Genomic DNA, 24853 nt, shown 5'->3' with positions numbered 1-24853 from the left:
CCTTCTACTCCTCTTTTATCTATTTTTAAATGTTTTATTGATGCTTTTTTCCCCTCTTTTTTTTGGTATCATTATGGCTATTCCCTTGCTTTGTTAACCACCCCTCCCCCCAGTTATCCCTTGTAACAAATGAGCATTATCAAGGAAAACAAATACACTGATTCATTGGCCATATGTATTGCTCATTTCTGAACCTCTCCTCTATTGCCTCTTTGCCAGGAGGCAGTAAGTGTGAGCCATCATCAATACTTCAAATTAACATTGACTGTGCTCATCAAAGTTTTTAAGTCTTTCAGAATGGTTTTACTTTACATCATACATAGTCAATACACAAATTGTTTTGACTCTGTTCACTTCACTTTGTATCAGTCTATCCAAGTTTTCCCAGGTTTCTGAATCCATCCCTTTTTTCTCTTCTCACAGCACAATCATATTCTTGTTCATTTATAGGACATAACCTATTCAAACACTGTCTAGTAGCTGGGCACTCCCTCTGTTATCAGTTCTTTGCTATAATATTTTGATGCATGGAAGTTTTTTTCCTCCTTTCTGATTCACTGGTCAAAGGGTTTGCTGTTTAGTGCCTACTGTGGCAAAGTTCCAAATCGCTTTGAAAATGGTTGGAGCTATTACATCTCCAATAACAGTGCATTGTTGTTCCTATACTCCAGCCCATCCAATTAGTCTCATTTTATTATTTGTCATCATTGCCAATCTGGTAGAACTTCTTGTGTTTTAATTTGCATTTCTCATATTAAGAGTCTGCAGCATTTTTTCATTTCTTGAAAACTGCCTATTTGTATCCTTTGAACATTTCTCTACTATAGGTTGGCTAGGTGGGGTAATGGACAAAGCAAAGGGTCTAAAGTTGGGAAGGCTCAAATTCAGCCTGATATTGATACTCTGTGCTCTTGGTCAAATTAATTAACCTCTTTCTGCCTCAGTTTCCTCAAATGTAAAATGAAGATCATAAGCCTGCTCATAAAGCAGTTGTAAGGGTCAAATAAGAAAATAATTATAAAGTACTGAACACAGGACCAGACACTCATAGGTGCTAAATAAATACTTATTCCCTTCCTCCCTTCTTAAACACACAGATTAGTACTCATACTATACATATCTTGGATACCAGAAATATCAGAGTAATCTGTAGCAAAGACTTTTTAAAAAACTCTCTATCTGCATATTTTTTGTTTATGTAGGAATTTTTCAACATTGTTATCAAAAAAGAAACTATAAACTTAATAACAGTGGACATGGCAGGTGACGGAGAGGGAATAATCAAAAGGTAGCAACAGTTTCAAACATGGGTATTTTCATACCATAAAAAAAGGTGTGAAGTAAAAAATAGAAAAGATTACAGAAAGCTTAATTTTAGGGGCATCAAGGAAAAAAGAAATGTTTTACATACACCTGGTAATATATCTGCCTAGGGTAATGGTTGAAGCCGCAGAAGTAAATAGGATTGCTAGGAGATAAGAGGGAAAATGGCTAAGAAAAGAATCTTGGGAAGAATCCCCCTTTAAATTTTAAATCCCCAGTTAAAGACTTAATTGGAAATCTTAAAAAAAAAAAATCAAAGGAGAAATGAATACATTCGAAAGAGAACCACTGAACTAATAAATAAGACTAAAAGTTGGTCTTATGAAAAAAAGAGAGAACATAGGTTAATTTGATTTAAAAAAGGAAAGAAGAAACTCAAACAGCTTAATTATTTTTCTTTGTTAAAAGGAAGAATTCAAAGGAGGTGAGAGGGAGATTGGAGGAGGGGTGGCATGGAATTCAAGAAAAGTGATTTAAAAACAAGAATCAATAAAACTTTTTAAAGAAACAAAGTGTATCTTTCTGGGATGGTTAAAGGCAATTTTAACAGGAAAAAAAAAGAATAGGAAATGGACAACTTCTAAGTCTTCTGAACTTCATGATGCTTTTATGAGAGGGACTATGGCAGAGAGGTCCTTACTATCTGAAGTTTGAGTTTGGGCTAAGAAAAACAAAAGGACCTTAGGCAAACCACTTAATCTCTGTGAACCTCAGTTTTTAAGTCTGTAAAAGGGAAGGATGAGGGAATACCTTTACTACTTGCCTCACAAGATTCCTATAAGAAAATCAATGGAAATTATCAAGTGCAATACTTAAGCCATTACCGTTGTATTTATAATATTCATTAATAAAAATAGGATAGAGGGCAGATACTTACACTCCCTTAATTATGGTAGTGTTTATGGAAGGACTAGAGGTTGTCTGGATATCTAGAAGAATGCAGTAGCCCCCTGCATGACTTCTAGCATTTTTTTCATAAATGATCTATCCGACTGCAGTCTGTTACTTAAAAAGTCCCACACAAAATGTATCTGGTCAGGTCCAACTTTTAAAAGATAATTTCCAGGCCTTCCCATCATCTCATGTCCCTGCTTTGGGCCTTCCTTTTGTTGAGGAAGTCTAGAGAAAAGAAGAGGTTTACTCCTCTGAATGGATTCACAATGTCCATCTGTCATCCCTGTGCCATGCTGCTTTACCTTACACAAGACATAAGAAAAGCACAAAGGGCTAAAACAGCACTTTGGTACTAGCAATAAGCGTGCTAACCATATCCAACTAATAAAATGTCTAATCTCCTGACAATTTCAAATCATAAACAGACAAATCACCTTTGGAAGTGGATGTTTGTTAGAAGGAGCTTATTATTCACCTGAGTGGCTAGGCATATAAATATGTATAAATATATATTTTATGCCAAAAGACACACTAAATAACTTTCTCTTTTATTAAAACTCTTACCTTTCATCTTAGAATCAATACTGTATATTGGATCCAAGACAAAAGAGTGGTAAGGACTAGGCAATGGGGGTCAAGTGACTTGCCCAGGGTCAAACAGATAGGAAGTCTCTGAGGCCAGATTTGAAGCCAGGTCCTCCCATCTCCAGGCTTGGCTCTCAATCCACTGAGTTACCTCACTACCCACCTAACGCACCAATCCTGGAGTCTAGAGGATCTTGATTCAAATCTGGTCACTCAGATGCATCCTAGCTGTGTGACCCTAGGAAAATAACTTAACCCTAATTGTCTAGCCCTTGACTTTCTGTCTTAAGAGTTGCTCCTATGACAGAAGGTAAGAGTTATTTTAAAAATATATATATTTTAGTTAATGTTTTGCCACTCATATCTTGATAGAGAGGCAGGTGATGTGCTCAATGTGCAGAATGAGACATAAAATTTTGGATATGGCCAGCTGAATAAGTGATTTGTTTGACTATGTATATTACTCACAAGGGTTTGGTCTGTATTTTTTCCCAATAAGAGACAGAAAGGTGCAAGAGCAGAACAAATAAATGACTTTTTTTTTTTTAATTTTTTTAAAACCCTTACCTTCCGTCTTGGAGCCAATATGGCTCCAAGACGGAAGAGTGGTAAGGATTAGGCAATGGGGGGGGGGGTCTCTAGGCCTGGCTCTCAATCCACTGAGCCACCCCACTGCCCCCCAAATAAATGATTCTTAAGTTTTAAATAATTCGAACAAAACTAAGTCAAGTGTTATAAATCTGTGCTTTAAAAAATATATATTGTTGATCCTTACCTTTGATGATATGATTCGGTTATCTATAAATTTTTGAGGAGTATAAAGTCCATTCTGAGGAAATCTGTTTGCTATATAAATTGTTCTTGTGTCACTTTGATGTGGTGGGTCAAAACCCTAAGACCAAAGGGGAAAAAAAGGATTATAACTAGTTGATATAAATCAAATAATTTCTGGTTTCACTTAATCCAAGATTATTTATATACATTTTTTAGTCTTTCAGTTTATATGTATTTAATCAATTAGCTCAACAACAACAACAAAAAAATACAATGCCCCTTTCTTCTATGTTCAGATCTGCAGACAAACAAAAATATTACATTTTATTAAGTTCCATTTTAAAATCTAATATATTGCATCCAAAATAGGAAATAGTGCTTACCTTCCAGGAGTTTATAATTTTAAAAGGAAGGGAAAGATTCTAGTAGGTGAAGGGGCAGGCAATGTTTGTATCATGCCTATTAGAGGTAAGTAAAAATAAAGAAAATACAGAAACAAGCATTTATTAAACACCTAATATGGGTTAGGCCCTATACAGAGCACTTTAATAACATGATCTCATTTGATCCCATGTGGAAGGGTGGGGGAAAGGTAAATGAATGTGGAATGAAGAGTAAGAAAAGACTGAAAAAGTAGGCTAGGGTCATACTGCACGTGGCCTTGAGTGCCAAACTACAATGCTTTTGTACTTTACTCAGTGAGAAGGGATCCACTGAAGGGTTTTTGACAAGGAAGTAATATGGTAAAGAAATGTGTGTGATTTTTTGGCAGCACTAGAAGAGCTTGCAGGAAGGAGAGACGGGCCAGGGAATCCATTGGGGTAGCTCTTCCAATAATATAGCAGGAGATGGGTGGCAGCAGTAGATCTAGCATAAGAACTGCACTGATAGAAGCTACAGACTAGCAAAATGTGAAGGGGTGAAGTAGATTGAAGGGTTGATTGAAACTTTGCTGATTGAGGTACCATTCACAGAAAATAAAAGATGTTGAGGAGGGTAACTTTTATGGGGAAGAGGATTAGCTTTATACAACTAGACTGGAAGTGTGGGCAGGACATCCAAGAAGAGCTACAGATTTCCCACCTTCTGACCAGAGGTGATAGATTCAAGATAAAGATTCAGATAGAGATTTTTGGACATGGGCAATGTGGAAATATGGCTTGCTTGCTTTACTAAAGTACTTTCTGTAGATTAAATTACATACCTGAAAGTCAATTAACAATATTAATATTGTTTTCCTAGCCTAATTACCAGTCTACCTGCCATCAGGATCTCTATATCCTTGCACATCTTGTTCAACTTGCCCATCTCTTGTCCATCTTGCGCAGAGCTGCCAGGATAATCTTCCTTAAATGCTATCTTAATAAAGTCAAGTTCTCTGTACCAGAAGCTACAGTGGCTGCCTGTAAAATTATGTAGTTTAAAAATTATGTAGTTGGATTTAAGAGTTATTCCTAACCATAATTTTCCTGCATCTTTTATCTTCCAATTCCATACCTATCCAATCTCATCTCCTGGTACTTTAATAAAGGCTGTGCTACTCTGAAATTCTTTCAATATTAGACACAAGTCATTACATTCAAATATCTTTCCATGACTAACTGCCTCACATGCTATTCACACTTTTGTATTCATGCAGCCTTGACATGAAACCAGAAAACACAAATATAAGACAATACAGTACAAATTCTAGTGTTTTTTTTCCCTGAATTACAGGTTATAGGCTTTCTAAACTGAAATGCCACTGAAAAAAAAGATGGAGAAAATCACAAAAAAATGCTGAAAAGTCAATACAAATTTATATTATGTAATCTCAACTGAGACCTCTCTTCAACAAGGTAATACTTTTCTTCTCCCTAACTGACCCATTATTCCACTCCCATCTCACACTGGATGTCCAAGTTCAAGACATTTAAACCTAATATGTCCAAAATGGAATTCATTATCTGTCCTCCTAAACTCTATCCTTTTCTGAAATTCCCTATTACCATCAAAGGTGCCACCTATTATACGACTCCCAGTCACTTAGGCTCATAACCTCATCTTAAACTCCTCATTTTCTTACCCCCTACATCCAAATCTGTTATCAAGACCTACTGATTTTAATTATTGAACATGTCTTATAAATATTCCCTCCTTCAATCTAACACTATCGCAGCCCAGGTACAGTTCTTAATCACACAGTCTGATACTTGGTCTCCCTTCTACATGTCTCTCTCTTTCCATGATAGACCATCATCTACTTAGCTGTCAAAGTGATCTTCCTAAAGTAAAGGTTAACCACTTCATCCCTTCCAACTCAATAAACCTCAGCGGCTCCCTAAAATCTACGGGTTCAAAGATGATTATTTCTGTTTGGCATTTAAAGCCATTTATAACTTAGCACCACTCTAGTTTTCTAGTCTTCTTACAATTAACATTCCCAGTGCCCATCAATTGGAGAATGGCTGAACAAACTGTGGTAGAGGATTGTGATGGAATACTATTGTGCTATAAGAAATGATGAGCAAATGATTTCAGAAAAACCTGGAAAGACATATCAACTGAAGCAAAGTGAAGTGAGGTGGCCAGCAGAACATTGTATACAATAACAGCAATACTGTATGATGATCAATTGTGGATGACTGATTTTCAGCAATAAAATGATCCAAGACCTCAAACACATAGAGATTTCTAAATGCTATCCAACTCCAGAGAAAGAACTGATAACTCTGAATCCTGATCAAAGGACATTTTAAACTTTATTTTTACTTAGGTGGCTTTTTTTCTTTTCAGTCTGTGTAGCAACATGATTAAAATAAAAATGTTATGCATGATTGTATATGTATAAACTGTATCAAACTGCTTGCCTTCTCAAGAAGGGAGGTAGTGAGTAAGAGAGTAAGAGAATTTGAAACTCAAAAAATTTTTAAATAAATGTTAAATTATTTTTTTACGTAATAGAATAAAGAGGAGGAAAAAAACTGATCAACATCCCCACCATATACTCTGATTCCATGAAATTGTCCTCCTTGTTATTCCCTGAACAAGACATTCCATCTCACAACTCCAGGCATTTTCACTGGCTGACTTCCATGCCTGGAATACTCTCCTGGCTTCCCTGCCTTCCTTCAGGTCCAAGCTAAAATTCCATCTTCAATATGAAATTTTCCCAGAGCCTCTTCAATTCTAGTGCCTTCCTTCTTTTGACTAGCCCCAACTTATCACTGTTTATACACTTGGTATGTTGTCTCCCCTATCAAACTGTCTTTTTGCCTTTCTTTGCATCCCCAGCCCTTAACCACTGATTGATTAAAGATGGGACTGTCATTGCTTTTGAGACAGAGTTGGTTATAGTGCTGAACTTTGTATCAGAAAGACAGATAATCATAGATTTAGAACTGGAAAAAAACTTGGGGATGCCATCCAACACCATGAACCCCAGAGAGGTGTTATGATTAAAAATGATGAGGGCCGAGATCAAAAAGGAGAATAGTATTTTAATAAAAGCCATGCTGATAGAGATAAACTGACCACGCACCTGTAAGAAAAACCTATTCCAACCTCACCTCAGCCATTTACCTTCCTCTCTCCTCGAGCTCAGGTAACTAAAGAGCATGCTCCGAGTCACTTCCCCCTAATTTCAAACAGTCCCTCACCTTGAGCACGTCATCCAAAACAGGAAACCCATGAAACCCGTTGGACCACGGGAAATGTAGTTTTAAGGACCCCCACAGGTCCACAGAAGTTTGTCAAATACTATATTGAGGTTCAATCCTTCCAAAAGAACCCCAGGTGATTTTAACTAACACAGAGGCCAAGGGAACACAATAAAGAAGCATAAGCAGTCCTCTGACTGAACACCTGGTGTTGCGCTCATTATACTGCACTGCTTTCTTACCAGCCTCGAAGCCTTTAGCCTCTTTAAACCTCCACTTCCCAGGCTGCAGAATGAGAATGATACTAAAAGGAGTTGTAGAGGGCTGGTGGGAAGCTCAAATGAGATGATGAGTATAAAGCACTTTGGTTTTATAGATATATCCACTTCCTTTGGTACCTCCAGAATGATCACAAAACTACTAAATTCTAAGCCTGAGGCATTAAATTCACAGTGCAAAATGATAAAGGCTCCAAACCAGATTAGAATGAAATTGGGATATGTATAAAACAACAAATAAAAATATGGCAAAGATAATGTTGATTCGTAGTATTGTAAGCCAATATGCAGCTACATGAACCTGTTTTCCATTTGAGTTTGACACCACTGTTCTTAACCATATCACACAAATGCTTTTTATTATTTTCAATAATCGCTACTAAATTTTAAGAATCTAATTAAATTTGTGTGATCTCAAATGATTCCTAATGTGGCTATAACACATATAGAGAAGAGATTCCAAATACTTTTGGAGATAAAATGTCTTATATTTGCAAGTTTGATTTCAAAATCATTCCAGTCCATAGGACAAAAGCAGTATTAGATAAGGTTTTCTTCATGATTTTAAAAATATATTCTATGAGATAACTAATAACATGTATAGCATTCATAACCAGAGGGGGAAGTAAAGGGAAGGACAATTATTGGTTAGGACTTACTTCTTTATGTTGTCACAAATTATCTCCAAAGTGATTCTCAAACCCAGTTAAAATTAATTCACTTGAAAAAAATGATCTTTCAAGGCAAGGCTTTTGGGGAGGGGATAAAGTCAAATAGATGATAATACACTACAGTTCTGAAAAGGCTGGAAGTGATGGTTTCTTATAGCGTTTCTCAAACTGGGGTTCAGAAGAAGTTCACTTCTAAGATTCACAGCAAAGTTCTGAAGAAGGTAGGTAAAAATTCTGAAGCTTTCTACTGCAGGAGGCTCACTTCTTCTGCAACCATGTTAACACTTCTGTCATTGTTTAGTTCCTTGACTATTCCTTCTGCAACCATGTTAACACTTCTTTATCATTGTTTAGTTCCTTGACTTCAGGGTTAGCAATTTACTCTGTCATACCTTTCAAACAACTTCACTTTTCTTCTCCTAACTATTTCACTCACAAAATCCAGTTGGAAACCTAGGAATATCTGCAGTGGATAGAAATATTTTATTTCAATCTCTTCCCTACAGGATAAAAGCATTTTGGAGTAGGCATAGCTGGTATAGGGATGCATACAAGAGGAATGAAAAGAGAGGACAATTTGGGACACAAGAGAATATAAAAGTTCTCAGGATTATTTCAAAAAAAAAACATTTGATCATGTGGTAGGCTGTGCTACCAACAGAAATACCAGGATAATTCTAAGGGACTTATGAAAAAGAATGCTATCCCACCTTCAGAGAAAGAACTGTTGGAGTGGAAATGCAAATGGAAACATGAATAAATACTTGTTTATTTGGGTATATGACTTGGGTTTTGGATTTTATAAGATTATTCACTTACAAAAATTATTAACATGGAAAATTTTTGTATGACAATACATGTATAACCCAGCCCCCAAAAATATAACATTCGATCATCCTGATCCAGAGCATGTTTGTTTAAGGCAGTTGTCATTTCATAAATCTCAAATTAGGAAATAAAAAGATTATTGAACAACATCTTACATCATGGCTAAAATCATTTCTAAAGATAAGAACGACTATGAAAAATATAGATTTGTAGGATAACTTAAAAAGGTAAACACCAGACCTGGAGTTCATCAGGGGCAATGACTAAGGAAAGGGAAAATTATCATATTCCTTGATGCATTTCCTTTAACAAGAATGATTCATTAATCAATAATGTACTCCTTACTAGGTAGCTCTAGACCAGCTATTTCTAATTCTTGCTTTGTGACTTTGCAAGATTCATCAAACTATTTTTAAAAAATATCATGATGCTCTATAGCAAAAATGAATAGGAAATAAACATTAAGTGATAATATTTGTACAACCCAGTGGAATTGCTTGTCAGCTCTGAGAGGGGAGAGGGAAGAGGGGATGGAAAGAAAATGAATCATGTAAATATGGAAAAATATTTTAATTTGTAAAAAATTTTTAAAAGACCATTTGACAAAAAAAGGTATAAAACTCTCAAAACAAATATTTTAAAAGTAAAACTAATTTCTACTTGATTTTTAAAAATCATATTAAAATTCTATAGCATTTTGAAAGGTGCTATCACTGAACCAAAAATTTTCCACTAAAAAAGCATAATAAAAATTATATCTTTTTTTTTTTTTTTTTTTTTTGCTCTCCTCAGCTTCTACCTCAGGTATCCATTTGGATAGATAAGAGAATATTTAGATTAAAATTATATATTCTGAGTCACAGTTTCTGACTGGCATGATCTGTTTCTTTCTTTAGATATCTCCAGAAAAACCTAGAGGATAACAAATAAGATTTCCTTTTTCTTCTCTTAGCCCCCTCTATCAATAAATCAAGACAGATTGGGTATGTTATATAGATGTTATAAAGAGGGTTTCTGCATCATGAGGGAGACCGGATTAGATGACCTATATGACCCATTCCAAATCTATTCTTATAATTAAATCTATATAAATCTTTTGTGTTCTTTGGAAAGTCAATTTCTACATAGTTCATGCATTTTCTAATTATGTGAAGTAGGATTTCCCTTTCTATTATTGTTTCTTGAATTTTGTTACTATTAGATATAAATGAAGTGATTATTGAGAATTTTTCAGTCTGTAGTGAGTTGATGATTTGATGATTCATGATTTTCTAGAATTTTCCATGTAAACTACCAGAGAATAGTCTATCTTGCATTTCCAGAACTGTATCAAATAACATTGGGGAGAGTGAGCATCCATGCTTTTTCTTGTTGCTGTATTTATTGAAAAAAATTCTAATATATCCCCATTGTATATGATGTTTATTTTTTGGTTTTAGGTAGACGCTTTTTATGACATTTAAAAAGGAGTCTCTGAGCCTATACTTTGTAGAGTTTTCAGTATCAAAGAGCATTGTATTTTGTTGAAGGCTTTTCTGTAACTATTGATGAAACAACCATGTGATTTTAGGTGTTCTGGTTTCTGATAAAATGAATTATGATGATTGTATTCCCAAAGTTGAGCCAATCTTGCATCCCTGGAGTAAATCTCCCTTGGTCAGGATGAATAATTTCTCAGATAAATCTGACAGGATTTTGTTTAAACTTTAAACCCATTCACATAACTTTTGCTGCAGAATAAATTTACTGCTAGCATAATTAACACAAATAGAAGCCATATTACTGAGTGCTTACAATATGTGCAGTATATATACTACTACTGAATCCTATACAGAGAAATATACTGCACTCAAGACACAACAGAGAATAGCCTACAAAGTTCTAAAACATTACTGCAAATACAGAAGAGTTGCAGTATGATAAATTTCTATCAGACAGATACAAGGTACTTAATTATGGAAATAGTGCTCCAAAGTCAAAATAAATCATTAATAATGATGAGATTTCATAGCTTTGTGATAATCTCAAATCCCTAGGAGTTGTTATTTTGGTGTTTTTAAAAGGTCAATCAATGAAGTTTTCCTAATAATTCTTAATTATGAGATATTTAAAAAGTAAAAAGAAAAGCTTACAGATTTTAGGCATAGTATACTCTAACAAGTAGAAGGAAGGCCAGCAGGAATCTTCATAATAATTTTTTATTGTTTTTTGACATAGTTAATGCTATTCCAAAGCAGCTATAGTGACTTTCCAGATAAATGGTGAGAGGGAGCTCATTCCTAGATAATTTCAAATTCATATTACTCAATCTCACATCTTTAGCTTTTCTCCAGGGTTCCCTTGAATAAAGAAAACTTTGCTGCTACTTATTCTTACGGAAGAAATTTGAAGCCAGCATATGGATTCCTAAAGAAATATTACTTTTGTACTTTTCTGTACTTATACATTTGTATAACTTGTGCTTATATATGGCTATAACTCCCATGAAATACAACTTCCAAGAAATTAAAATTGCTAGAAGACTGACTCCTATGAACCTAGGAAGGTATTGGAAGGAACCTATATAAGGTCTATGAGCAAGTTTTACAATGATAATTGTTCCAAAACATACTATGTACCAAGCAGTGTGCCTGATTGGAACCAGAAAACTAAGGTATTTTATTAATAAAAAGGAAGCATTCTAGAAGACAAGAATGAAATAAAGGAAATGGTAGTTTTTCTTATCCTTTTGGAGATAGTTCAAATTTGACCAAATTCCAAGAGCATGGATTCAGATTTTTGAGCATGGGATTTTTACAGTTAAGGATCCTGAAGAGACTAGGCACTAGGCAAAATCTAGGTCACTGCAAATAATCCCAACTTCAGTTGAGATTCTTCTATAACATTCTTTAGCTTTCATATAATAGAAATCCATGTGAGAACTGGACAAAGGTAAAGTTGGCAAATCTTGTACCTGTAACTTGGGAAGAGCAACAAAACCAGCAGAGAAGGTTACAAAGCAGGTCTGTGCCAAGTACAGAACCACACAAATTTGGTTACAATTGTATGGATAGATTTTAGCACTAAAGTCATCAAAAATCATTTGCCTTCCTATATAATCCAATGATTTGCCATATAAAATGTCACCGAAGACAATTGGACTGGTAAGAGAACAACTGCAACAAAATAAAGTAGTAATCTCTCAGAATTTGTTTTCTCTCCACAGAAATAAAGGAGTGCTATATTACAACTCTTAACTGCTGATACTGCTGCACACTGATCAATTCCCATGATCACTCAGTCAATCTGGGGATTTGGTAAACCAAGGAAAAGTCACATGCAATACACCAACATCTGAATACTTGCACAGGCATTCAAGTTAAGATGGTGAAATCTTAGGTCTCTCCCTCTACAGTGATTCATTAAGCTTAGACTTTATCTGTGAAACCATAGCCAGTATTATTACCAAGGACAAATCTGAAGATCAGTTTAAAAAGATCTTTTAAATTCTCTAAATTTTAAAAAAGAAAAAATGGGGCACCTGGCCACAACCTATTTATTGCATTTGTAATATTAATAACACCAAATTTAGCAAATGAGGAAATAATCATTTAATCATTTTTGTATGCTGAAAAACCTGTTTCAGGGACTACAGAAGCTTGTTTCAGAAGACTACAACATGACTGCACAAGAAAGATAGACCTATTAATACCTTGTCTTTGCTATGGAATTAAAACCCCAGCAATTTCTTTTTTATTAATACTAAAAGCATTAAGAGATCATTTTATATTCCAGAAAAGGGAAGACCCAAAAGGATAGAAAAAGTCATAGATGATAGTAATACTCCAAAAAAGGCAATCAAGAGAATATCAATCCATGTCTATTTTTTCATCTTTATAAAATCTTTAGAAGAATAATCCTTGTTGAAAACATGAGAAAGAACAAGTAGGTTTTTACAAATAAGTCTCCAAAACAGATTACACAAACTTAATGAAAGATACAATATTTAAAAATTCATTGTGCTTATCATTTTATAAATTAAAAACCCATTTGACTCAGAGCAAAACATCAGCTAATAGCTCTTTTCCAAGAAGGAGTCTCTCAAAGCTATGTTAAAATTATACAAGGTTCTAACTGGGAGAACATTTTTATAACCAAACTCTCTGACAAAGATTTAATTTCCCAAATATATAAGGAACTAAAGTAAAATTTATAAAAAATCAAGCCATTCCTCAATCATTTGAACAAATGGTCAAGGGGCATGAATAGGCAGTTTTCACATGATGAAATCAAACCATGTGCTATCAATAAGCATATGAAAAAGTGTTCTAAATCTCTTATAATTAAAGAAATGCAAATCAAAACAATTTGGAGGTACCATCTCACACCTAGCAGGTTGGCTAATATGATAGCAAAAGAAAGTAATAAATGTTGGAGGGATTGTGGCAAAATTGGGACACTAATGCATCGCTGGTGGAGTTGGGAATTGATCCAACCACTGTGGAAGGCAATTTGGAACTATGGTCAAAGGGCTTTAAAAGACTGTCTACCCTTTGACCCAGCCACACCACTGCTGGGATTATACCCCAAAGAGATAATAGGGAAAAATACTTGTACAAAAATATTCATAGCTCTTTGTGGTGGCAAAAAAAAATTGGAAAATGAGAGGATGCCCTTCGAATGGGGAATGGCTAAACAAATTATGGTATCTGTTGGTGATGGAATATGATTGTGCTGAAAGGAATAAAGAACTGGAAGAATTTCATGTGAACTGGAAAGACCTCCAGGAATTGATGCAGAGTGAAAGGGGCAGAACCAGGAGAACATTGTACACAGAGGCTGATACACTGTGGCACAATTGAATGTAATAGGTTTTTCTACTAGCAGCAATGCAACAATTCCAAACAATCCAGAGTAATTTATGAGAAAGATGCTATCCACATCCAGAGAAAGAACTGTGGGAGCAGAAACAGAGAAGAAAAACATATGACCGATCACATAATTTGATGGAGATGTGATTGGGGTTTTGAAGTTAAAAGATCACTCTACTGCAAATATGAATAACATGGAAATAGGCTTTGAACAATACGTATATAACCCAGTGGAACTGCTTGTCAACCTTGAGAGGGGGGAGGATCATGAATCATGTAACCATGGAAAAATATTCTAAATAAAAAAGGGGGGAAAAATAAAAATAAAAGCAATAAATAAATGAATAAACAAACAAACAAATAAATAAATGGCATTATACAAGGTTCCCTGACAAATACAATGAAAGGGTACAGAAAGGATTAATTACCAAACAATTAACAACCAAAATTTTGAAGATTGAGGCATAAAATGGGTTATGAGTGTTTTTCAAAACTGTTTAGCACTCTGATGAAGGAATGTTTTATACAAAATCCAAACAGAAGAAAGATTTTACATAAGGCAAAAAGGTTAAAGGGATAAGCACTTATATAGTGCTTACAGAGGAAATCCTTTAGATACTCCTGTCTGTGGGTGATGAAGAACAATTCAAGCCTTACTTAATGAGACCCATGATTACTAAAAGGGAAATCTGTCTAACAATTTATATAGGAAAATGAAATGAAAATTAATTTGAAATTTAAAATTAATGTCTTTAAATGAATGAAAAATGCTTACTGAACAGATCACAACATCCATTTCAGTGGCCATTCCACTGAATTAGTATGACATTAAATAGATTTAAGACAAGCACTATAAAGGGACAATGAGTTGGACCTAAAAATGATTAGGATAACAAGTGCAGGATAGAATTTTATTGTAAGAGAGAGAGCACAGTTTTTAAGAATCCTAAATTGCTCCACAGAGGGAAGATGAACTTTTAAGATAAGACATCTCCCAGGGATACTATATGTCTGCCTGTCTTGGAATGCTACAATCTCCAAGGAATTAAAATGGCAAATGAACCAAATCCAGAAGCCTGAAGATGAATCATTCTACCTCCTTTCTGAGAGAAGAAATGGACTCAAGATGCAGAATGAGATGCATTTTTGCATATGGTCAGTGAGGGAATTTGCTTGTTTGCCCTGAAGGTTTAACCTTTTCTTTTTTGTTGCTGTTCAATGAGTGTGGGAAGGACAGTGAAGGGGAGAGATAAAATTTAAAATAAATAATTTGAAGGAGGGAAAGCTGCAGGTGATGGAAAGAGCATATGAGAAGGGGCAGGGAAGTTGTAGCGTATTTCCAATGAAGAACTACATTTGAGAAATGTCATGAATGAATGAAAGAAAAACATTTAAGTATTTACAGTATAGCAAGCATGGTGTGCAACATGCTACAGATACATATAGATGAGAGAAACAAGCCTTGCCCAAATTCTAAGAAGAGAAGATAACACAAAGAGGGGTTTTGATTTTGGAAGGAGTTTTAATCTGGGGCATCACAGAGATGGTGAGCTGATCTACAAGACAGATCTTTCCAAAAGTAATGGTACTAATGATGTCTTCATTATGTCCAGTGCAAATGGCAAAGGGAAACACAAAAGGGAACAGGCAGATGACAAGGTAGCCTAGAACTAGAAAAGTATCAACTAGAAAGCATGTGAAGATGAATGAAGTATAGGGTCGGCTCTGAATATAGTAGGTTAAGTGGGCTAGTTTACACTCAGTCACCAAGCAAGGCTTCTGAAATCCAAGGTATGGATACCAAAGAGGGAGGAATGGACTAACCTACTCATGGATAAGGGGCATGGACTCTATAAATACAATATAGAAATTCAGTGCAGAAAGTACTGGTCCAGCTGTGGAGCAAGGTAGGAGTGACAAGCAGATGGCAAGATGATCTGAGTAAATAGCTATAAGGGATTTTAAAGTGAAGCATAGTTTGGGTTTTTTCTGGAAAGGGGGCGGTAGGCCAAAAAAGTTTGGGAACCACTGCTATAAAGGATATGATGAAATAACTAAAATTCCTGTCTCATAATATTTTGATGAAGAAAAATGGATAAAGAAGACTACTCAATACCACAACTGGATGGATTACTCAGAATTGGTTGGCTGGCTGGATTCAAAGTTCGATTTTAGGGAACAGCTAGGTGGCTGAGTGGAGAGCCAGGCCTAGAGACAGGAGAACCTGGGTTCAAAACTCTTCCTAGATGTATGACCCTGGGCAAGTCACTTAACCCCCATTGCTTACCTCTTATCATTCTTCTGTCTTGGAACCAATATACAGTACTGATCCTAAGATGGAAGGTAAGGGTTTTAAAAAAGAAGTTCAAAGTCAATTTCAACCTCAAAGATTCAATGCCAATGTGAGAAAGTCTCGAATGGAGGACCCCAGGAAGCTGTGCTTGGTTGGCCCTGTGTTGTTGAGCATTTTTATCAACAACTTGAATAAAGAAATTGATGCTATACTCATCAAATCTTTAGACAATAAGCACGGTCAGGCAACTAACATGCTGAGTAATAGGAAACAAAAAAATCTGTACAGACTAGACCAGTGGTTCCCAAACTTTTTTGGCCTACTGCCCCCTTTCCAGAAAAAATATTACTTAGCCTCCTGGAAATTAATATTTTTAAATTTTAATAGCAATTAATAGGAAAGATAAATGCACTACCACCGACACCACCACCACCACCACCGAGTCAGGGAGAACCTACTACTACATGAAGGAGTCCATTCGACTTTAGGATAGCTCTAATTAATTTCTTTATGCTAAACCCAAATGGGCTTCTTCTAAACTTCTACTCTTTACCCCTAAATCTGTTCCCTAGGGTCAAAGATGACATTAAATTTTCTCTTCCATGTGAGAGGTCTTCAAAATGCTTAAAGATAGCTTTTATATGACCTTTTATTGGTCTGTTCTCTAAGCTCGACTGCTCTGTTGTCCAAAGAAATAATACAGGCTCATTTATTTCACTGGGAGAAAATTTACTGGGCTAGCTGCGATTTCACATATGGAAATATCTAACCTGAAATTTTGCTGTAAAGGTAAGCCTCTTGAAATAGTTCTACATACAAAGTAATTGTTCAAAAACAAACATTCTTAGGAAGAATTTAAAATTTAAGATAAAGATAGATATTTTAGAAAAACAAATTAAATTAGAATTCAAGGATGCTGCTGAAGATTTGCTAGAAATAAAATTGTAAAAGACATGAATGTTGATATTTGAAAGATTAGCAGAAAATAAAGAGTTTGGAGTAAAAACTAGATGAAAATATCTTCCTGATGTGTGGTTTTCACATAAAGGAAGGATAAGAAACTATAGCAAAGAATTATCAAAAGCATTTAGACAACTGTGGAATCTGCTTGAAATAAATGGCAGGTATAACAAACCAATCATATAGTTATTTGCCTATTACTCAGCCATTAACTAAATCCAAAGACATGCATGCTTTTAGGTGGAGCTCACCATCTAATGAGGGGAGGACAACATTCAAAGAACTATGTACAAATAAGATATATATAGGATAAACTGGAGATAATCTCAATGGGAAGACAGACACTAAGATTAAGAACTGGGAAAGCCTTCTTGTACAACAGCAGATTTTTTATTAGACTCAAAGGAAGTTAAGGAAGCCTGGAGATATGGAGGAGGGAAAGAATTTCTGGTACATTGAATAGCCAGTGAAAATGGTTGAAGTGAGAGATAGTGGATCAGAGTATACGGAAAGGATAAAATGTAATAAAATGCAACGTTTAGGAAATGCAAGAAGAGGCCAAGTAATAAAGGACTTTAAAAGCCAAACTGGATTTTCTATTTAATCCTAGCGATAACAGAAAGTCACTGGAGTTTATCTAATGGGGGGAATGAGGAAGTGACATGGTCAGACCTGCCCTCTAAAATCAATTTGACAGCTGCATGGAGGATGGATTGGAGCTGGAAGAGCCTGGAGGTAGTAGGAAGACTAACAGGCTACTACAGGGGTACAGTTGTGAGGTTATGAGGGCCTATATCAGAGTAGTGGCATGGTAGGCAGTTCTCTACCTAATGGGAGTTAGCAGGATCATATGTCTATGTGGTAAAGCAAATGTAGACACAGACAAAAGATCAGGTCAAAAGTCTTATGCCAAAGGTTATCTATCCATAAGTTGTTGTGAAGCCCTAGAAAAATACTTCACAGTAACAGGACACTTAGGGAGCATCTGGTTTATATCTGCTGGGAATATTAAGAGTGCTGTTATGACTGCCCCTTAACCAAATGAACTGAGTATTTTAAGGTCTATAATTCAGCATCAGAATACTACCTTAAAGGAAGGCAAGATTTCAAAAGATCCAGTCTTAAAAAGAATTCCTAGACTCAAAATATCCCAAAAATGTGACATAAGTCACACCTGAATGAAAGTGTCACTGAAGAAACCCCTCCCAGACTACTTTGCCCCATGTTCCTTATTCACCAGAATGTGACAGATTGGAGAAGACAGCCCCAAGGAAAGAAGGCTCCTAGGTTTTACACTCTCAAAAACAGACCTGAATTTATATCTATATAATCTCTCTCTATATATAAAAGCAACACAAGGGGGCATCTGGGTAGCTCAGTGGATTGAGAGCCAGACCTAGAGATGGGACGTCCTAGGTTCAAATCTAGCCTCAGACACTTCCCAGTTGTGTGACCCTGGGCAAGTCACTTAACCCCCATTGCCTACCCTTACCACTCTTCTGCCTTGGAGCCAATACAGATTGACTCCAAGACTGAAGGTAAGGGTTAAAAAAAAAAAAAAAAAAGAAGCACAAACTGAAAATAAAGCTAGGTTTCTTTCTGGAGCACTCACTTTGTCTAATTTATATTGCTTTTCCCCTTACCTTCCATCTTGGAGTCAATACTGTGTATTAGTTCCAAGGCAGAAGAGTGGTAAGGGTAGGCAATGGGGGTCAAGTGACTTGCCCAGGGTCACACAGCTGGGAAGTGGCTGTCTAATTTATATTTCTAACAATGTGAAAATGTATTTTTTCATCACACTTTAAATTAAATTGAATATACATATAAAGGAAAAAGTAAGCAATTCTGCTTACCATGAAGTATCATAAAATGTTCCTCTCAAAGTTCTTCTTTTTATCTGCCCATATATATTTTTACGGCGGAGAGCTTAATTTAGTATGAAACATTAAAAGGCTTCCCTTATGCCAACAGTACTCTTCAAATAGCTGCGGTACCTTGGCAATAAAGTGGAAAGAGCATTGGAGTTAGGAAGATGAGTTCAAATCCTACCTCAGACACTTTATTAGCTTTGTGACCCTGGGCAAGTCCCTTAACCTTTTTCAGCCTCAGTTTCCTCTTCTGTAAAATGGAGGTAATAGCAGCACTTCCCTCCCAGGAGTGTTGTGAGGATCAAATGAGTTAACAGTAAAGCATTTTACAAACCCTTTTAGGTGCTCTATAAATAATATCTATGAAGTAAAAAAGTTCCATTTCTAAATGGTTTTGGTAATTTTTCTATGGCTTTCCTTTCACTCTATCATGACATCTTAATTTCTAAATTTATTTTACATATAAACTTGAAAATATTAAGGAGTTAGCAAAGAAATCTTACAGACTATTTCTAATAAGCCTAATTCAAATATTAAGGTAATCTATGAATCACTTTTAAAAAGACAGAATTAATCTAAATCTTCATGTGAAGGATTACACAGCTCTAGGAGGAACAATTAAAAGAACTTGCTCAATCTGCTATATTCACTTATCCTTTTAATATGTTATCTTCTCCTGGAATAGTCCCAACTACAAACTCAGTCACTAAACCCAGATGTTCCAAAGTTATATTCCCCTCATTTACCTTTTATTCTCTCAATCCAGTGTAAAAGATAATAAAAATAAATGCTTGGGGAAAAGCCTGATGAGGATATTTATTTATATATCAATAGTACAAAAAACGAACACATTCTAATCCCTTGTTCGAACTACCCCTGTGAAGGAAAAATACCAACTTTGTGTTTTTCATGTTTTATCATCTTACTCTGGACTACCTCTCTACTCAGTAACTTTTAACAACAACCTTGTCTCCTCTCTCCCCCTAGCTCCATTCTCCCCAGTTCTGGAGAGATAGACCAGATCAATTTAGCCACTGATCCTAGAAGATGTGCATCTACTCTCTACCTTGACTGCAGGCTCCTGGAGAGCAGGGACTGACTGCTTTTTGTATTTGTAACCTCACCAATAAGGACAGAGCAAGTGCTTTATAAATACTTTTGCAAAATAACTCATCTAAAAAGTAATGAAAATACTTTGCAAAAAGATAAGAATTCTAAGTATTTTTTTAAGTAAGAGAAGAGCTAGAGATATGGCCTAATGTTTCTAATAATAAAGCCATTGTAAAGGGGTAATCTAGAATAACTAAACCCGGTATTCTGATGAATTATGGGTACTTCCAACTCTATCCAACATTTCTCAGTTTACTTTCCAAAATCTGGACCTAAATCTCTAAAACAGACCAACAATGGCCCAATTTTGAGAACTAATGTATGTGTAATCAATGTGCTGAGCACTGGGGATAGAAAGGCAAAAAATAGTCCCATAAAATACAAATGCAACTTATGATTTAATACTAAAATGGACATTTAATTCTCCATTAATCAGCTGCTCTTAATTTATCATTTAAGTGAATGTAAAAACTGAGATGCAAAGTCTTACATTAATATTGGCATGTTCAGAGACCCTGAAGACTTTCTTCTTTTTTTTTTTAAACTTTACCTTCCACTTTAGAATAAATCAGTTCTAAGGCAGAAGAGTGGTAAGGGTTAGGCAATGAGGGATTAAATGACTTGCCCAGGGCCACAAAACTAGGATGTGTCTGAGGCCACATTTGAACTCATGACCTCCCATCTCTAAGCTTGGCTCTCAATCCACTTAACTACCTATCTGTCTCCAGCCCTGAACACTTTCAAAAAACGAAACTAGTAATTTTAGCAACTGACAGTCTAAGGTAATATTTAGTCACACTAACTTAACCACCCAGTTTTCAGCCAATTACTCAATATTCTTAACACAGCAAAACCACAGATGAGTAAGAGGATTACAGCCGGCCAGGCATTGGAAAAATATATTGTTGCATTTTCTATTCAACAACCCCCTAAAAGTCGTATTAAAAAGAATATGTGTGTATAAACACACACACACAAGACTTTTGGAATACTATATGTATACACGTATGTGTATACAGTTTGGATGTTTTCCAAATCTCCCCAAAATAATTCAACTATTCTATTCTTTTCCTCCTCCACTACATTTAAGATAGCAAACATTAAGTAGTAGTTAAATTGAATTTTTCAAAAAATCAGAATGTTTGCTGTAAAATGTGATGATCCAAAGGTAGATTTTTAAAAATTAGAGATTTGGTTTAAGTTTTAAAAATACTATACAAAAAGGAAAACGGTAAATATAAAAATCTCTCTTTACAATCACATATCCAGAAGAATGTTGGTTCCTGCGTAACTGTTTTTATATTGTCCCCTCAAGCTAGAAAATTAAAACACTGAATAGAAGATTATTTTATTTCTATTTTCTTTTCAAAATTATATTAACAAATATCACTATGCAGGCTGGAGCAGGCTTTTTCACCCAGGAAAAGATGTGTTCTCAATGTCAGTCTTTGTAAGGCATGTGGCAGTAGCTATTAAGTTGCAGTCATCTCGAGAAATTTTCTCTGAATTAATTCTTTAGCATATAGCATTTTAAGTCAGTATTTTTAAAGGTATGGGGAGGGTTTTATCACCTTTTCTTCTACAGTGATCAAAAAGTGAATAAAACATTAAATGACCTCTATGTGCAAGGCTATGGGAATACAACAGAAAATATACACAGATAAGACTATATAAAGAGCAAATTAAAAAAAAGGAGAACACTAACAACTAGGGAAATAAGTGAATACTTCATTAAAGGAAGATATGGTACCTGAGCTTTGGAAAAAGATAAGAAATCTGAATGGCAGAGAAAAGTAGGAATGCATTTCAAATGAGTAACAAAAATAAGAGTTCATTAGGCTTTAAGGAAGATTCTGAAAACCTTAAATGTCAGGTTAAGCATTTTTATTTTGTCCCAGAGAAAACCAGGGTGACAACTGAACAGTTTTGAGTAAGAAACTTGCAGGAGAGGTTGCTTTGACAGTTTCCAGAAGAATGAATCCTGAGAAAGACTAAAAACAGGGGAGAGCCAATAGAAAACTATTTCATTAGTCTAGGTGAAAAATAAAAGAAAGCTTAACCTAAAGTGGTAACTATTTTAATGGAAAGGGGACAAATGTAAGCAATATTGAAGATAATTCTTGGCTTCTGAATGAGTATAAGGCAGTGTAGGCAAATATTTTTTTAAATCAGGTTCCCAAACTGCAACTTCAAGCTGCTTGTGAGGACCACCCCCTGCCCCCTATTACCTCAGACAGCTGAGGGAGGAAGTGCTTACATTGGGCTGCTGGTCTGGGCAATCAAAAAATTTCCTTGGGCATTGTGGAGAGCAGGAAGGGAGCAGCCCCCTCTGTGCTGCCTCAGTACTCATGCCATGGTTTCGCCAACACAGGTATAAGGAGTAAGGAAAGGCCAGGGAAGACAATCCCAAGATAGGAGATTACAAGGTCAGTGATATCCATGAGAGAAATAGGGAAGCAAGGAGGGGTATGCTTAGGGAGAAAATATAGTTGTATGAAAGGATGAGCATTTCAAATCAAGAAGGCATAGGGATTTCAGTGGTTTAAATATTCAATATGAACCAACAGTGTAGCATGGTGAAAAAAAATTAGTTAATATGGCTTTTCAAGGTTGTTAATAGCATCAAAATATAGAAACATAGCATCAGAAACTATCAGTCAATAAACATTTATCGAGCATCTGCTATGTGCCAGGCACTGTGCTATGGGCTATGTATACAAGAGGCAAAAGACAGACCCTGTTTCAAGGAGCTTTTGCCATCTAATGAGAGAGGCAACACACAATCAAATATGTATAAACAAGCTATATACAGGATAAATAGGAAGTCATTAACAGAGGGAAAGCACTGGAATTAAAAGGAGTTTGAGAAGGCTTCCTGTAGAAGGAGGGACTTTCATTGGGACTTAAAGGTAGCTGGGGAAGCCTATAGTCATAGTGGAGGAGGGAGTATTCCAGGCTAGAGATGATAATCCTGCTGTACTCTGCTCTAATCAGATACCTCCAATATTGTCATTAGCAAGCAGGATTGTTTCCCAGCTACTCAAGGTCTTTAAACATAGACTAGTTAGATACTTGTCAAAGTTGTAACAAAACAGAATCCTGTTGGCTTGATCACATGACCTCCAAGGTCTCTTACAACCAGGATATTTTTGTGACAAGTGCAATTGGGAAACCTAGATTTGAGAAAGGAGAGAATATTGACTCACACTGAATGAATGAAAAGTGCTTACTATGTATCCGAGATAAAAACAGAAAAAAAAGACTGGTTATCAAGGAGATAACATATACAAGTAATTCGTTCAGCTGCAGAGTAGATGGAAAAAGCCATAAATCCTAAGGCTACAATAGAGTGCTGGATGGCAAGGGGCAAAACTCCCCAGGTTATAGGAGGTTAGTTGATAGTGCCAGAGGGCTGCAGGGCAGACCATAGGGAAAGAAGAAAAAGTCTCCTTTCTTGGTTTGCCTTTAGGGAGGTTGCTTTCATTATCTACTCCCCCAAGACCACAAGGCAACATTATGAAGCCGGCTGATTAGGCCACCTTCACAAAACCCACCTCTGATACATATTAATTGTATGACCATATGTAAGTCACTTAACTTCTATGTATCCTCTGGCAACTCTACAAACCTGAGAGTTACAAAGGGTAAGATCTGATCTTCACTGTCAAGTGGTACAATAAAGAGTGCACTGGTGTCACATACACTTCTGAAAGCTTCCCTTAACTTTTGTGGGCCTAGGTTTCCCCATTTGTAAAATTAAGTGGTTAGACTAAATGGTCTTTATAATGCTTCTGGCTCTTATATCCACATTCTTCTAAGTTCCCACCTAGGATTCCCTATACAGTACCAATGAAATCACTTGTCTGGACCAAAATGGTGATGGATAGTGATAGCCACTCTGGAGTTAGGATAACAGAGTTGAAGCTGAAAGCTTTCCAGGTGATCTAGCCAAATCTCTCCTGAAGGGAAGGAGGGAGCTGAGGTCCAGGGTACAGCTCAAAAAGCAAGGAACTTGCACTCACAACAGAGGCTCTGCCAGGTCAGGTAAACTCCCTAGGTTTGTTTCCTCATCTGTACTTCCCCCTTAGAATGAGTGAGTGAATGTCTGTGTGTATTATGTATGTCTAAACAGACAGTGTAAAAATTCCTTCAGAATGTGAACAGAGCAAAGACTAGCCCCTTTTAGGAAATTTTTTAGAATTTCTTCTTTGAAGCTTGAATTCAAACCCTGGTCTCCTGACTTTTTAAAAAAATCCTTATCTTCCATCTTAGAATCAACACCATGTATCGGTTCCAATGCCCTAGAACAGTAAGGGCTAGGCAATGGGGGTTAAGTGACTTGCCCAGGGTCACCCAGCTAAGAATGGTCTGAGGTCAGCCTTTGTTTGGCTCCAGGTAAGCACTAACTAGATGCTTGCTGGCCTATGGACGACACCTGAGGTCTGCCCAGATCTCTGATCCTTTAGCTGTACCCTTTAGGGCTCTGAACCCTGGTCCATTCCACTCCAAATCCAGGATTCTTTCCCGGCACCACAATGACCTTCTCGGCTATGGGATCCTGGGCCCAATTTCATAACCCCACTGACCCAACCTGCACTACCTGGAGATAGGAGTTCCCTCTACAGGTGGGACCACAAGTTTGGACGATCCTCCTCCTTAACAAGAAAGTCAGAGACGTCTGGATGTGGAAGCCCCGGAACCTAGGGATCGACGTGGCGGGGGTTGGGGGGGACGACTGCTGGCCAAGCTGGGGGCGGGAGGGGGGGGGGGGGGAAGCGCTA

General features: G+C 36.2%; 1 protein-coding gene across 1 annotated transcript in view; it reads right to left on the bottom strand.

Annotated features, from left to right (window-relative positions):
• ATP11B (ATPase phospholipid transporting 11B (putative)) overlaps nucleotides 1-24853 on the bottom strand; it is a 146533-nt gene that overhangs the window by 116223 nt on the left and 5457 nt on the right. Inside the window, exon 2 of the mRNA XM_044670954.1 lies at nucleotides 3578-3694. Within this exon, the coding sequence (XP_044526889.1) occupies nucleotides 3578-3694 (117 nt within the window). The remainder of the gene's footprint in view (nucleotides 1-3577; nucleotides 3695-24853) is intronic.

Source organism: Gracilinanus agilis, chromosome 3 (genome assembly GCF_016433145.1).
Source record: "Gracilinanus agilis isolate LMUSP501 chromosome 3, AgileGrace, whole genome shotgun sequence".
Taxonomy (NCBI): Eukaryota; Metazoa; Chordata; class Mammalia; order Didelphimorphia; family Didelphidae; genus Gracilinanus; species Gracilinanus agilis.
This window is presented reverse-complemented; position numbering and strand designations above follow the sequence as displayed.